The 13,190-nt window shown below is 41.0% G+C and overlaps 2 protein-coding genes across 9 annotated transcripts in view; both read left to right on the forward strand.

Annotated features, from left to right (window-relative positions):
- Nucleotides 1-426: 426 nt before the first annotated feature.
- Nucleotides 427-7,293, forward strand: LOC109889581 (26S proteasome non-ATPase regulatory subunit 12). Its single transcript, XM_020481126.2, has 11 exons — nt 427-694; nt 1,346-1,405; nt 1,549-1,677; nt 2,047-2,154; nt 2,338-2,442; nt 3,231-3,380; nt 3,786-3,920; nt 4,202-4,314; nt 4,780-4,954; nt 5,211-5,288; nt 6,303-7,293. The coding sequence occupies exons 1-11, from the start codon at nt 569-571 to the stop codon at nt 6,510-6,512; spliced, it is 1,389 nt and encodes a 462-aa protein (XP_020336715.1). The 5' UTR covers nt 427-568; the 3' UTR covers nt 6,513-7,293.
- A 314-nt stretch (nt 7,294-7,607) lies between these two features.
- Nucleotides 7,608-13,190, forward strand: part of LOC109888734 (probable helicase with zinc finger domain) — a 61,089-nt gene continuing 55,506 nt past the window's right edge. For 3 of the 8 annotated variants that reach the window (XM_031829344.1, XM_031829404.1, XM_031829376.1), the window contains exons 1-2: nt 7,615-7,716; nt 9,542-9,570. The gene's annotated coding sequence lies outside the window, so the exon portion shown is untranslated. Of the gene's footprint in view, nt 7,818-9,541; nt 9,571-13,190 lie in introns of all 8 variants that reach the window. The other 5 variants (XM_031829385.1, XM_031829395.1, XM_031829359.1 and 2 more) reach the window with 5 other exon arrangements.

Genomic DNA, 13,190 nt, shown 5'->3' on the forward strand with positions numbered 1-13,190 from the left:
GATTGTGGATAGTGCACAACTGTCTTGAAACTTTGATGGTTGAGTCAATGAGATGAGATTTGGAAGGATGGCCTCGAGACTACATCATCATCATCATCATCGTCGTCAATTAGACCATTTCTTACACAATTGGGTTTACATTCACTTTACTTAAAATCCCTCCTTCACAGACAGGGTTCTTTTTGTTTGTGGTCCACTATTGTAATGCTTAAAAAAAGATACCAGAATAATCTAGAAAATAATTCTGGAAATTATAACGTTTCAATCTGAGCACAGTTTCCCCCCATCAACAACCTATTAATGGGAGGGCAGCTGAAAAGGTTAAATTGAGAGAGAGATGCTTTGTGAATAACTAAGTCTTGACTCTCAAAACGCCTGACACAAATAACAATATTTTTTTATGGTCCTTCTCTGGGTCCTTCTGGCAGCCTAGGTGGCCTTTGCAGTTCCTTGTGATTGGCCGGTTTTCCTTCACTTCCTGTAGTTTTGACACAACAGCAGCAGGCTAGCAGTTCTTAGCACTTAGCAGACATTTCGCTTGTCAATTCGCCGTAGTATTCAACTTACGATGTCGGAAAACATGTCAGCAGAGGTGGAGCGATCAGAAAGATCAGATGGCAAGCTTGTGAAGATGGAGATTGACTACAGTTCAACTGTAGATACACGTCTACCGGAGTGTGCCAAAATGGCAAAAGTAAGTTGAGTATGAATGAGGCCAGCGCTGGCTGAGTCATGGTGCATCACGAATGTTAGCAAAATGGCTATCCAACTTGTTCGCAAATAAAGTGTTTTTCATAATATGCAACATTGCGGCTCTATTATAACAACGTATCACAAATATTGATTCGGTTTACTTGTAAGTTATAAATATTGATGAGTTATTTAGCTAGCTACGGTAATTGTTTTCGTCATGTAGCTTCTCTAGCTACCTACAGACTACTAATACAGTAGCTCTTGGTGTTATGTTATGCTAACCAGCTGCTTGGTCGTTTCAGTCGGATTTTAGAATAATTTATCAACCAACTATTAACGTAGGTACCACAGTTATTGTTTTTCTTGGACCCCTTTTCTTTAGCTGTAACTTTAGTATATTTCTAACTAACGTTAGCTAGTGATGTTTCCGTTTTAATCATGTGTCAAAGCTGACAGAAATGTGTTGTTGACATCTTTGGCTTTCTCAAATTAGACTCTGATCCTCATCAACAACGTTATGGATGATCCAGTTTTAATTAGTATTTTTGGTCATCTGTCTTGTAATTTGATCGTGTGTGGTCATTCAATTGATCTTTGTAACGATTGTCTGTCATTTGTCCTGACTGTAAGATGTGTCTCCTGCTCTTTTTAGGAAGGCAGGCTGCAGGAGGCCGTTGAAAGCCTCTTGTCGCTGGAGAAGCAAACAAGAACGGTGAGCGTGAATTCATAAATGTATTTCTAATTAAACATCATACCCATTGAGATTAAACTATAATCTCTATGATCGTACTCCTCTGACTAATCACATAGCTATCTTTGTGAGTAACATTGTCCTCTTTCAATCCATCTACACAGGCTTCTGACATGGTGTCAACCTCCAGAATCCTGGTGGCCGTTGTGCAGATGTGCTATGAAGCGAAGGACATGGATGCCCTGAATGAAAACATCATGCTGCTCTCTAAAAGGAGGAGTCAGCTCAAAGGGGTGAGACTTGGGGCTCCTTCTTTGAGGGGATACTAAGGGAAGGTAAAACATTGAGGCAGGGGTGTATTCATTAGGGCACGCAGTTGAAAAACGTCTTGTCAACCATTTCTATTTGACAAATTAATGTAGGTCCCTCCCTATTTCGTTCTGTTTGCCAACGTTTGGTTTATTGTGAATACACCCCAGGTATGCACCAGTAGGTTAAGAAAGGTGCTTTACCATTAAAGCAATGTTTTCTTCATTCATGTAAAGTGTTGCCTGATGTTATCTCTTTCGATATATATATATATATATATATATATATATATATATATATATATATATATATATATATATATCTTCTCTTTTGCTTTGTTTCTCTCTTCTCAGGCTGTTGCTAAGATGGTGCAAGAATGTTACAAGTATGTAGATACCGTGACCGACCTGACCGTTAAGCTGAGACTCATTGACACACTACGCACAGTGACCGCTGGAAAGGTACGTGGTGTCATGAACTTTCTCTGATTATCCTTACTTGGATCATCCTAAAATGACATTTTAAGATGATACCACCAATCATGCATATTCAGATGGCATAAAACAAAATATTTTACTTTTGTGTGTCCAAGTCATGTCTCCATTCAATTCAAATGCGCTAACGACTTTGTTTCCCTCACTCAGATCTATGTGGAGATTGAGCGAGCCAGGCTGACAAAAACATTGGCAAACATCAAGGAGCAGCATGGCGAGGTCAAAGAGGCCGCAGCCATCCTCCAAGAGCTGCAGGTAATGGGCTTTCGCAGACATTACTTGGCAGTTTTCACAATTTCTTATAGACTAGGGGTAAGAGGTTTCAACCGTCCATGTTGATTGAAGCTATTTGACTTACTGGACTGAATCTTCAGACATGAGCAGAACTCAAACTGGTGGCCAAATCCCCTTCACATCAAATAAAAGGAAATACATTTTTAAAATCAACCTCATATTCATCTCCAGCACCACCACACCATATGTGAGCGTGGTGTGTTTCTATGTTTTGTAGTAAAAAAGAGAGAAGAAGAAAAGTGTTTCCAATGATATCGGTGTGCATTGTGGGATTTTTTGATTTATTTTACCAATTATGAGTAGGCATTGCCTACTAATTGGTGGATGATGTCATTGGAAACACTTATCTTGTCTTCTCTTTTTACTACAAAACTTAGAAATGTGCCATTTTCACATATGTTGGGTTGGTGCTGGAGATGATGAATATGAAATTGAAAAATTGTGAAATTTCCCTTTAATCATTTCAATGAAAGTTGACTGAGACACCATAATAAAATCTAATGTCTGTAAAGTGTAGCGCACTCCATCAGTATGTCCTTTATTGAGGGCAGAACCACTGCAACAGATGTTCACACACCATTCTTCTTCCGGTCCAGGCTGTGATGTAGCACAGCTGGGCTGTGTTCAGTAGGCACAAAATGGGAGTGGTATTATGAGAAACGTTTTGATACGATGTGCCCTAATGAACGTGACCCAGGGCTAGAGTAAAACATTCTGCCTCTCACAACATGCACTCTTTCACTCTACAGGTGGAGACATACGGCTCCATGGAGAAGAAAGAGAAGGTGGAGTTCATCCTGGAGCAAATGAGACTGTGCATCGCTGTCAAGGACTACATCCGCACCCAGATCATCAGCAAGAAGATCAACACCAAGTTCTTTACAGAGGATGGCACCGAGGTGAGAGAAGAGAGGAAAGCCAAATATTTTATTCAGGCTGGGTGTTATGATATGGCCTCCCTCTCAAATGGCGCCCTATTCTCTATATAGTGCACTACTTTTGACCAGGACCCATAGGAGTCTATGTATTGAATAGGGTGCCATTTGAGACGCAGCTATGCTTTTGTCCTATAGGGGGGGAGGTGGAACTACCTAAACGTTCAATGTTCCAATCAAAACGTTCACTTTTGTTTCCTATTCCTGGAACAGTTTTCTAAAGAAAACAATATTTATTTCCTGCAAAATACTGAAATCAGATTTTATTTGGAAAAAATGACTGTTAGTTTTGGCTGTCTACGCTGCTCCCGATGAAGAAACATACAAGCTGCAATATTATTAACCATTTACGTCACTATTTTTCCATAGGAGTCTAAGCTGAAGTATTACAATCTGATGATCCAAGTAGACCAGCACGAGGGATCCTACTTGTCCATCTGCAAACACTACCGTGCCATCTATGATACCCCCTGCATTCTGGAGGATAGCTCCAAATGGCAACAGGTAAACACTGGTCTCAGAAGACTGTTTTAGGCATCAGGATGATAGTCTTTTGATATGATTTGATGCCTTTTTAAAGGCACACGCTGTACATTTTGTTTCTGAGAGAAATATTGCTCTGGCAGCAGGACTTGGTTGGAGAGGGGTCTTAGCGAGTGGACTGCACACTGATTGGTGTAAATGGAACTAAGATTGGGTCTGCCTTCATGGGGGACTAAGACGTTACAGATTGTACCTTTTTAAAATACATAACAATACAACGCTAATGTTCTTTCCTGTTCCAGGCCCTGAAAAGTGTTGTTCTGTATGTGATACTGGCTCCCTACGACAACGAGCAGTCAGACCTGGTGCACAGAATCAACGAAGACAAGAAATTGGAAGAAATACCCAAATACAAGTAAGACATTCAATCACACTACATTCCGGTGCTTTTGTTTCTCCCTCAAATACCAAGAATGTAATCTAGCTTCAATGGTTCATTCCTTACAATCTTCAATGGTATAACACATTATTTCTCATCAGCAATGCCCAAATATTCCTCATCGGAACAATGTAACCTTGAGATGATTCATTCGTGAAAATCTTAGCATTCAATACTGTTTCACAATATTCCTCATCAACCTAGCACGACATCCAATTCTGTAACACAGTAATTAACTATATATTCACCAAGGTACCATATAACCTAGCCAATTCCCAGGGGTGAAACCTAGCTAAGCTACCAAAAGCATATGCTTGATCTCTGTGGTACGGTGAAACCTAGGCTACACTCTGGTGCCTCAACTTCATATCATTGTGAGGTGGCGCCAGTGCCGTGCTGTGGTTCGTCTCATCCTGGTTTCCCTTTTACCTCTCCCTCAAGGGACCTCCTGAAGCAGTTCACCACCATGGAGCTAATGCGTTGGGCCTCCCTGGTGGAGGATTATGGGAAGGAGCTGAGGGAGGGCTCCCCCGACAGCCCGGCCACCGACGTATTCAACTGCTCAGAGGAGGGCGAGAAGAGGTGGAAGGACCTCAAGAATAGAGTGGTGGAGCACGTAAGTAGTTTATGGAACTGCTTTCATGGAATATCTATAGCTAGAATATCACAATTACTTTAGTGGGATAGTTTGTTTTAGCAAAGGATCTGTGGTGGAATCACAAAGCTGTCTTTCGTTGGAACATAGTTGCTGAAAAGGATCTGGAAACATCCCTTTCCCATCTAGAATCTTTCATGTAATTGGTATTTTTGATTCCAACTATGTTATGTTCCACCGTTGCTTATTTTTGTGTTTTTCTTAATCTCTTCTTTAGAATATAAGAATTATGGCCAAATATTACACAAGAATCACAATGAAGAGGATGGCTGGCCTCCTGGACCTCTCCATTGACGTAAGCACCACCGATCTACTCTTTACACCTGTTACATTTTTGTCAGGGGATGGAATACTTACTGGCCCTTAACCATAATGAATGCAGCCTTAAAGGGATAGTTTTCCCTCCAAAATAAGGTTGAAACTTCTGTGCCGCTCCATATGATATGTGGCTCTGTTCACGTCAGGGGAACTGAACAGGAGTTAACGACTTTGGTGAAACTCCACACGATTGTTGCATTTCCGTTTCCGTGTGTGTTGCACTTGCATTCAATAGCATCTATGAATCACATGATTGTGCACAGTGTTGACGTCAAGTTTCATGTTTTGTTAGTCGTATGTACGGGATACACCGTCCAACGAAATGCTTACGCAAGAACCAAGGACATGGATGGTTCCTGATGTTGTGGGATTATCTCTGGTGTTTACAGAACAACTGGTGCTGTGAGATTAGGAAGCCAGAACCGGCTTAGACAAAGCAATTAGAACCGTAGAGCAAAGGAATGTATGAAAACCTGTATTCTTATTTTAAATATATGAAGTTCTGTCCCTGTGCTGTATTTGTCTACTCATGTTATGTATTACGTCATGTTTTATGTTTTGTCTGGACCCCAAGAAGAGTAGCTGCTGCTTTAGCAGTAGCTAATGGGGAACCTAATAAAGCACAAAATACTAGAATTGTTGGTAGCTTAAAGGTCAAATCGAAGGTAGACTTAGAGATATGATGTAATGTATAAAGTAAACAGCATAGTGGGTCAATTTCCATAACAACTAAGAGCGTTTAAGTGCAAGGCTAAACTTCTTCCGCTGTTTTGGTCCAGTTGCTGTAACGGCGTGAAGTGAACCCGTGCACATGCGCAGATACTGTGTGAGAGCGAGGTCTTTGCATCTCGCTCATCGCAATATCTGCAGCTCTCCTCGTGGCAGAGGAGTAGAGTTATCTATAGATGTACTATAGTACCCTAAATTAAATATGTGATTAGTTATTGATGGTTTTTGAAGACACAGGTTCTAGCATCTCTATGTCTTGCAGGAGTCTGAGGAGTTCCTCTCCAACCTGGTGGTGAACAAGACCATCTACGCCAAGGTAGACAGGCTAGCTGGCATCATCAACTTCCAGAGGCCGAAGGACCCCAACGACCTGCTCAACGATTGGTCCCACAAACTGAACTCCCTCATGTCCCTGGTCAACAAAACCACACATCTCATCGCCAAAGAGGAGATGATACACAATCTGCAGTGATGAGGACCGAGTACATTGTTTTCAATTTTCAATTAAATGTTCTTCTGAATTTATATTGATGAATGAACCGTTATTCCAATGTCAACTACTCCAATTTTTTGGAATAACAAATACCACATCCCTTTCTGTTTCTTACGGTCAGCAAAGTTGAAGCATTTACAATAAACAAGTCTTATGGCCATATGTTGTTACTATCTCTTGTCCCACTGATGTAATGCAAATGACATTGTTTAGAGTGGTCTCCCAAGTTTATCTACTACAATCTGGGCATGTACTTTGTTCTAGAACCTAGACCACAGAGGGGCATACACTGTTAATGTTTTCTCTCCTGTTCCAACTCTCTTTTTCATGTAACCGTCATAAGGGATTTAGTGTTAGAGCATTTGAGTGCAACTTGCTGTATTAAAACATTTACTGTAAGTTCTTGATGTCTTTTTATGTCTACTTCGCAATGTAAACAAACTACTCTCACCTTGCATAATGGATATTATTTTGAGTATTGTAACAGAAAATTTGATTATTACAGAGTTGTATGTAACTGTTGTCAGATCAAGTTAAGAATACTTATTTAAAAGCTGTGAAATGCAAACCTGACATGCAGCTTTTTGTTGTTGGTTTGAAAGGTTCTGGATCCTCTGTAGCCATCTAGGATGACTATAAATGTTACAGCACGCACAGCTGACACTAAATCAAGACTTATTTAGTGAGTTTATGCAAGATGCTGAATGTTTCTACCTTACTGTGTAGTTATATCCACATGAAAATAAAAAAACAACAGTTATTCAAAAGTAAAGGCATTGAGATATTATGTAGAAATAATTTAAATGTAGTAATGTAAGATTAAACATTACCTTTCTATTGTTTTAATTGTCCAAATCATCTATACGTCAAAATATAGTGGACGAAATGGACAAAAATACTCGACAGAATGTTTTGTTTGTGCAATACTGTTATATAATTGACAGTGCTCAGCTAGGCAAACACTGGAAAACAGTTTGTGCAATTATCTAGGGAAATATATGAAAACTGGAGTAATGACTTGCTATAAAGGCTGCTATATGACTAGGTTGGAAGTCCACAATCGTCAAACCCCAACCTACACCAAAAAGACCCAAATCCCCTCAACCTTCAGATGAGCTACATCCCACTATCCTTTGCGATGGGCTGATAAGTGGATCCAAGATGGCGTAGAAAGTAAAGCTAGGTAAGTGTAGACTTCCCATTTTCAGTCCTTTCAGTTGTCTTTTTCAGAGGCAAGGACACCGACTTGACTCCCGTCTGTAACACATTCTGAGAGTAATGAAGGTATAACATTTACGCCGAGACCACAATATAATGTCAATTCACTTTTATACGTCTGAAAACCGAGCCAAAATTACAGGCCCGGGCAATAACGCTAACGATAACGCGCTAGGTGTGAATCCATTCTGCATACGTTTTGGTCAGCTTGCTAGCCAGACATTTAGCGTTAGCAAGCTAGCTTGGTGCCAAAACCAAAGCGATGGGCCCTATTTTGGCTGACGTGCAAACTGCCTTTTCTCACTATGTACTCATGATGAATTCAGCGTCAATAATAATGTAACTTTTTTAGGTTTATTCTCGTAATGTTGTGCCAATGCAATGGTATTGGCTACCATCGCTCAGTGAGTCTTGAGTCTATCACAATTATTGCTAGCCCTCCTAGTTAGCAACATGTTTTGCCAATCTCATTAATTTGTTTTTAAAGTTAGAAGCAATACATTTACATGGTTCAAATAACTCCGATATTTAATCATGTCGTTGCACACCGATATGTCGCAATCTGAAAGCTGAATGCCTTGATACAAGCTAATGTGAGCCAACTAGCTAGATCGCGCCGCACGACTATTTCACCGTGGTCCCACCAAACATGATGCGAACGAACGCGGAGTCAGCCGCAGCTAGCGGTGCTTCTACGGTGTTGTTTTAGCTAATACCTATGATGGACAAGTAACAAGCTAACGTTAGTGGCTTGCCAACAGACATGGTGCATCTATTATTAACTGACCCGGAATCTCAAAATAGACTGTTTTATATTTGTATTAGTCTATAGGAGTGCCCTTTTTTGGAGCGATCATGCCGAATAGGGCAATGTGTTTTGATCAAACTTGCCGTTAGGTAAGCATCAGCTAAACCATAGATGTAGTAACTAGCCATCTAACACAGCCTAAATATCCAAGGTGGTAGGTAGTAGACTACTGCTGATGAGACTAATTTTTACCTTGTATTAATGTCGCCCCTTCATTCATCTTTGTTCATTTGAAATGAGACTTTTACTGTAAAATGAAACGCATCATTCATACCACTTCTGGCCATTACTTGCAAGCCACATGGTTGTCATTTTGCTCTTAAAAACGGCCATAGCATGCTCATGTCATGTCTTTGGTTGTCTCAATGTCTTGTATATTTGACTGATCCATAATAGTAAACAAGTTCAAGCTAATCGACTTAAGATGCCAAACAAAAAGTGTTGGCCCATATTTTGGTCATCATACACTCTATTTGCATTACGTGTTCCAACGTGCTGTGAGGGATATTTCCACTACAGTAGTTGTAGAATTTCCTAACATGCTTTGATTGCTCTGGTAACCTGCCTCTGAACCTTGGCCTTATCTTAGGTATTCCTTAAAAGATACTGTTACACACACATTCTGGGGGGTGGCCTTGGTGTTGGTTTAGGCTGGCACTATGGGATGACTTAAACACAGCCTACCTAAGTAACCTAGCTTATACACATCTTGGTCATCGTGAGGGAATTGAAATGTGATTCACTTTGTGGAAACTCTACGTAAGACACTGAGTGGGGTGTTCACTCACTTTGCCCAGAGTGGGTGAAAACGTGCTTCATTATGTTATAAAATACATTTTGCCAAGACAAATCTGATTCTTCGTGTTCTGAATTGCTCAGTTGGTCTTTCTCTAACATATCAATAATCTTTCCAAAAAGTCAGAGAATGCTACATGTCTCAAATTCGATATCGATCTTGCCTCTTTTGTCTTATGTCCTCCAGATTCAAGAAGAAAGATGACGAGTTCAACGGTGAGCCTGTCAGTTTGCCTTAATTCTCGCACAGCATCCAGCCTAGCTGATGCAATTCTGTTTTACCACTTTTGTCCCCCTCTGGTCTCCATAGATTTTTAGTCACCCTAGGATACACAAGGGTTAAAACTCCAATAACATTTGATCGGATTATGATAGAGACCGGAGGTTTGGACCATTTTAATTAAAAAAATATGTTTTACCCATTGGTCAAAATATGCATTTTTGATTGGACACTCTACACTGAGAGCTGACTCAGTCAATGATGGTAATTTAACAAAGACTAGCCCCACATCTGCTAAAGTAGAGATGGTGTGTAGTAGGCTACTGTCCTTAGATATAACTGCTGTGGCGTAGTGTGTTGTTTCACTATGGAAGAACGATATCAAACCCTGATAAGGAGAAATAGGGCATTTGTTATAAGTTGCTTCTTGGGCCCGGTGGCCTTTTCTGTTATGTTCAAAGCAGAGGCTATCTCAAAGAGGGACGACCGTTCACCAGACACTGCATGTCAGGTTTAATTTCAAGCCTCTCCATGTTCCTCCCAATTTCTGCCTTTGTCTAACGTGCATGAAAACAGATTGTTGCCCATCCGCTAGTGGCCCCCTTCTCCCCTCCAGCTATTTGTCATTTCACTCTGTTACGGGAGGGTAGCGTGTGTTTCTGTTAGTGACACTGTATCCCTTGAATCCTCGGGCGCCATGGCCAGGCATAGCTCTGTGCTGTGAATAACGCTATAGGACACCACACTCTCTGCAGAGGACAGACACCACCACAACAGCCGCAAGTGTCCGGTAGTGAACTCGACTGCCCTATTGCCTATTAGGTTCAGAAATACTCCAGTGTCACCTGTAGATAGCATAGCATGCAGGCTATTTTGGAATTGATTTAGGGTACATTTTTGCACGGCAAGTGTAGACCTCTCAATGCCCCTGTTGCCTGTGTGCTTATAGCCTAGGCTTATTAGGTGTAGAAGTACTCCAGTGTCACCTGTAGACAGCATACAGTAGTAGCCAATGTCGCAGCTACACACATTTCTTCTATTGATTAAGTGCCCTTGATGGGTCCTTTGCTAACCATTCAATTGTGGCTCGACGCCGCCAATGGGTAACTCCAGTGGCGTTGGCTGCGGGGCCTTTTTGGCGCCTATGTGTTACTTTAAAAAACCTGCCTAAAACAAGCTTGTGATATGACTTGCGCTTTTATTATTGAGTCAACTGTATTAAAATGCCTTGGTCAACAACTAAGCCTATATATAGACCTACTGCCACAGAGGAAATACTGCTCAGCCTCTCATCACATTTGTGATGACATCAAAAGAGGATGTGGTTCTTGCTTTAGGGAACCCTACATAGTGCCTTTTCTCTGACCATATTCCAGGCTGTATCACAACCGTCCGTGATTGGGAGTCCCATAGGGCGGCGCACAATTTGCCCAGCTTCGTCCACGTTACTGTTTGGCTGGGGTAGGCCGTCATTGTAAATTCGTTTTCAAATCTTTCCTCATGGACCCCAAGACGGGTCACAATTTTGTTGTAGCCCTGAACCAGTTCGCTTGATGATTAGTTGACCATTTGAATCAGGTGTGCTAGCTGTGGGATAGTTAAAATATTTGATTACTATATTTGACAACCCTAAACTTTGAATCACTTACAACATTGCTGCCACTATATGACATGAGTACATGGCCTAGAATGCTGTGGTATTGTAAATAGTGCACACCACATGTGCATTGCTGGTTGTTCCCTAAACCCGCCACTTTCAAAATCCTAACATCTCCAAGCCTCACGTTAAACAACAGTCTTAACTGTAGCTTTTTTCTTGCCAACGTAGTGGTGCGCACCCTAAACCATGTGGCACAGACAAGAGCCACACTGTACACGATTCTTCAGTTTGTCGTAAGGATTCTCGATACCACGCTGTTTTGCGAAAAACAATGTGATTAGATTGTAAACTGTGGCTCAAAGCAGCCTCACGTTTTCAGTCAGACATTCGCCCTTGCCAAAAGAGTTGAACTATATCTAGCCAACATTTTGAATTAATTATCACTGATTGTGAACTTCAGAACTGTAACGATTTGACACTTTGGTTAAAGGCAAGTTTAAATGGATACTAGTAGTCATCGCCCCTGCTAGAGAGTCTACACATTCTGGTTGATTCCAAACAACGTCATCTCACTGGCTACTTCTCTGGCGACTTCTCATTGGCTATTGCTATTCACCATTTTTTTTATTTAACCTTTATTTAACTAGGCAAGTCAGTTGAGAACATTCTTATTTACAATGACAGCCTAGGAGCAGTGGTTTAACTGCCTTGTTCAGGGGCAGAATGACAGATTTTTACCTTGTCAGCCCGGGGATTTGATCTGGCAACCTTTCAGTTACTGGCCCAACTCTCTAACCACTGGGCTACCTGGTGTTGCACATCTCACATTACAAGAGCGTTGCAGATTTTGTCAAACGTGTTTGAAAATATTGGGATGATGGGTAGCCCTCAGATTGCATCTCTGACCTGCTCACATTAAACAAGCGTCAGTGACCACCGCACGGCCCAAGTAGCCAACGACATGGGGATTTTGTCTCTGATCTTGAACTTGTCTGGGACAGCTAAAGATTGTCATACCTTTTATACCGATCTTGTGCCATCCCAGGATATTCTGTAATACCGGCACTGAACACACATTTTCAAACCCCACTGACCCTCTGTAATCCAAAGGTTAGCAATAACAAACAAGTCCATGTAAAATACAAGTAACTAAAAAAATTCTACTTGGTTTGCTGCACAAAACAAATACTAGACGTCAAGGCTTTTGATCCAGGAGGGGATTCTCTGCTGTTACCAAGAGAAGCATGATTTAGGAAGAAGCTAACCACTAAATTAGCAAACCAAATGCAGAACTGCAGAGCATTTAGCACAGTTAACTTAATAGTTATAAGATATTAGTTGTATGGAATTCACATTTAGTTGTGAATTCCATACTGTAATTAGATCACCTGGCGCATGTTGCACAACAGATTGACTTACAAGGCTCTGGTCTCTTTGTGTGTTTGTAAACAAATACCATGTGACTGGGGACTACTGGTAAACTTCATAATGAAAAATTGTGACGGGTTAAATAAAAAATGCGATCTTTATCTCTTAACGTAGTATTCCACAAGTTGACTGCAGGTATTTACTTAAAAAGTAGCTACAAATATTCAAATGTATAAATAAAAAAAACTTCAAAGAAAGAGTTTTAACGGTATTGAAAAAACACCACTTGGCTATTTCCAAATACGATATACCGCCCCAGCCTAGTGTACACCCGGCTTAGGAGCCAGTAGGACTGACTTAGGTTTGTAGTGCCACACATGACTACTTATTTTTTAGCTCTGTGAGGAGAATATAGGTCTATGAACCAATAGTTGGATTCCAAGATATTTCAACTCGTCAAAGCAAGTGTCTACAAATAGACCTACCAGTCCACTACCCCAAGTACCCATCACAGAAATAGCATTGCCTCCCATCTCCCCCTGTCTCTCACTCCAGGGTGAAGTTTTCACTAGGTACAGATCTAGAATCAGCGATTACCATTAGTGGGGAAAATGCTAAACTGACCCACGATCAGTGTCTAGGTGCGAC

Source organism: Oncorhynchus kisutch, linkage group LG1 (assembly GCF_002021735.2).
Source record: "Oncorhynchus kisutch isolate 150728-3 linkage group LG1, Okis_V2, whole genome shotgun sequence".
Lineage (NCBI taxonomy): Eukaryota > Metazoa > Chordata > Actinopteri > Salmoniformes > Salmonidae > Oncorhynchus > Oncorhynchus kisutch.

What these genes read in the sequence shown, in the direction of transcription:
- LOC109889581 (XM_020481126.2), top strand. Translation starts at nt 569, where the DNA reads ATGTCGGAAAACATGTCAGCAGAGGTGGAGCGATCAGAAAGATCAGAT. An exon ending in GCACAGTGACCGCTGGAAAG is followed by an intron (nt 2,155 to 2,337) that starts GTACGTGGTGTC and finishes TCCCTCACTCAG; the next exon opens with ATCTATGTGGAGATTGAGCG. An exon ending in TCCTGGACCTCTCCATTGAC is followed by an intron (nt 5,289 to 6,302) that starts GTAAGCACCACC and finishes TATGTCTTGCAG; the next exon opens with GAGTCTGAGGAGTTCCTCTC.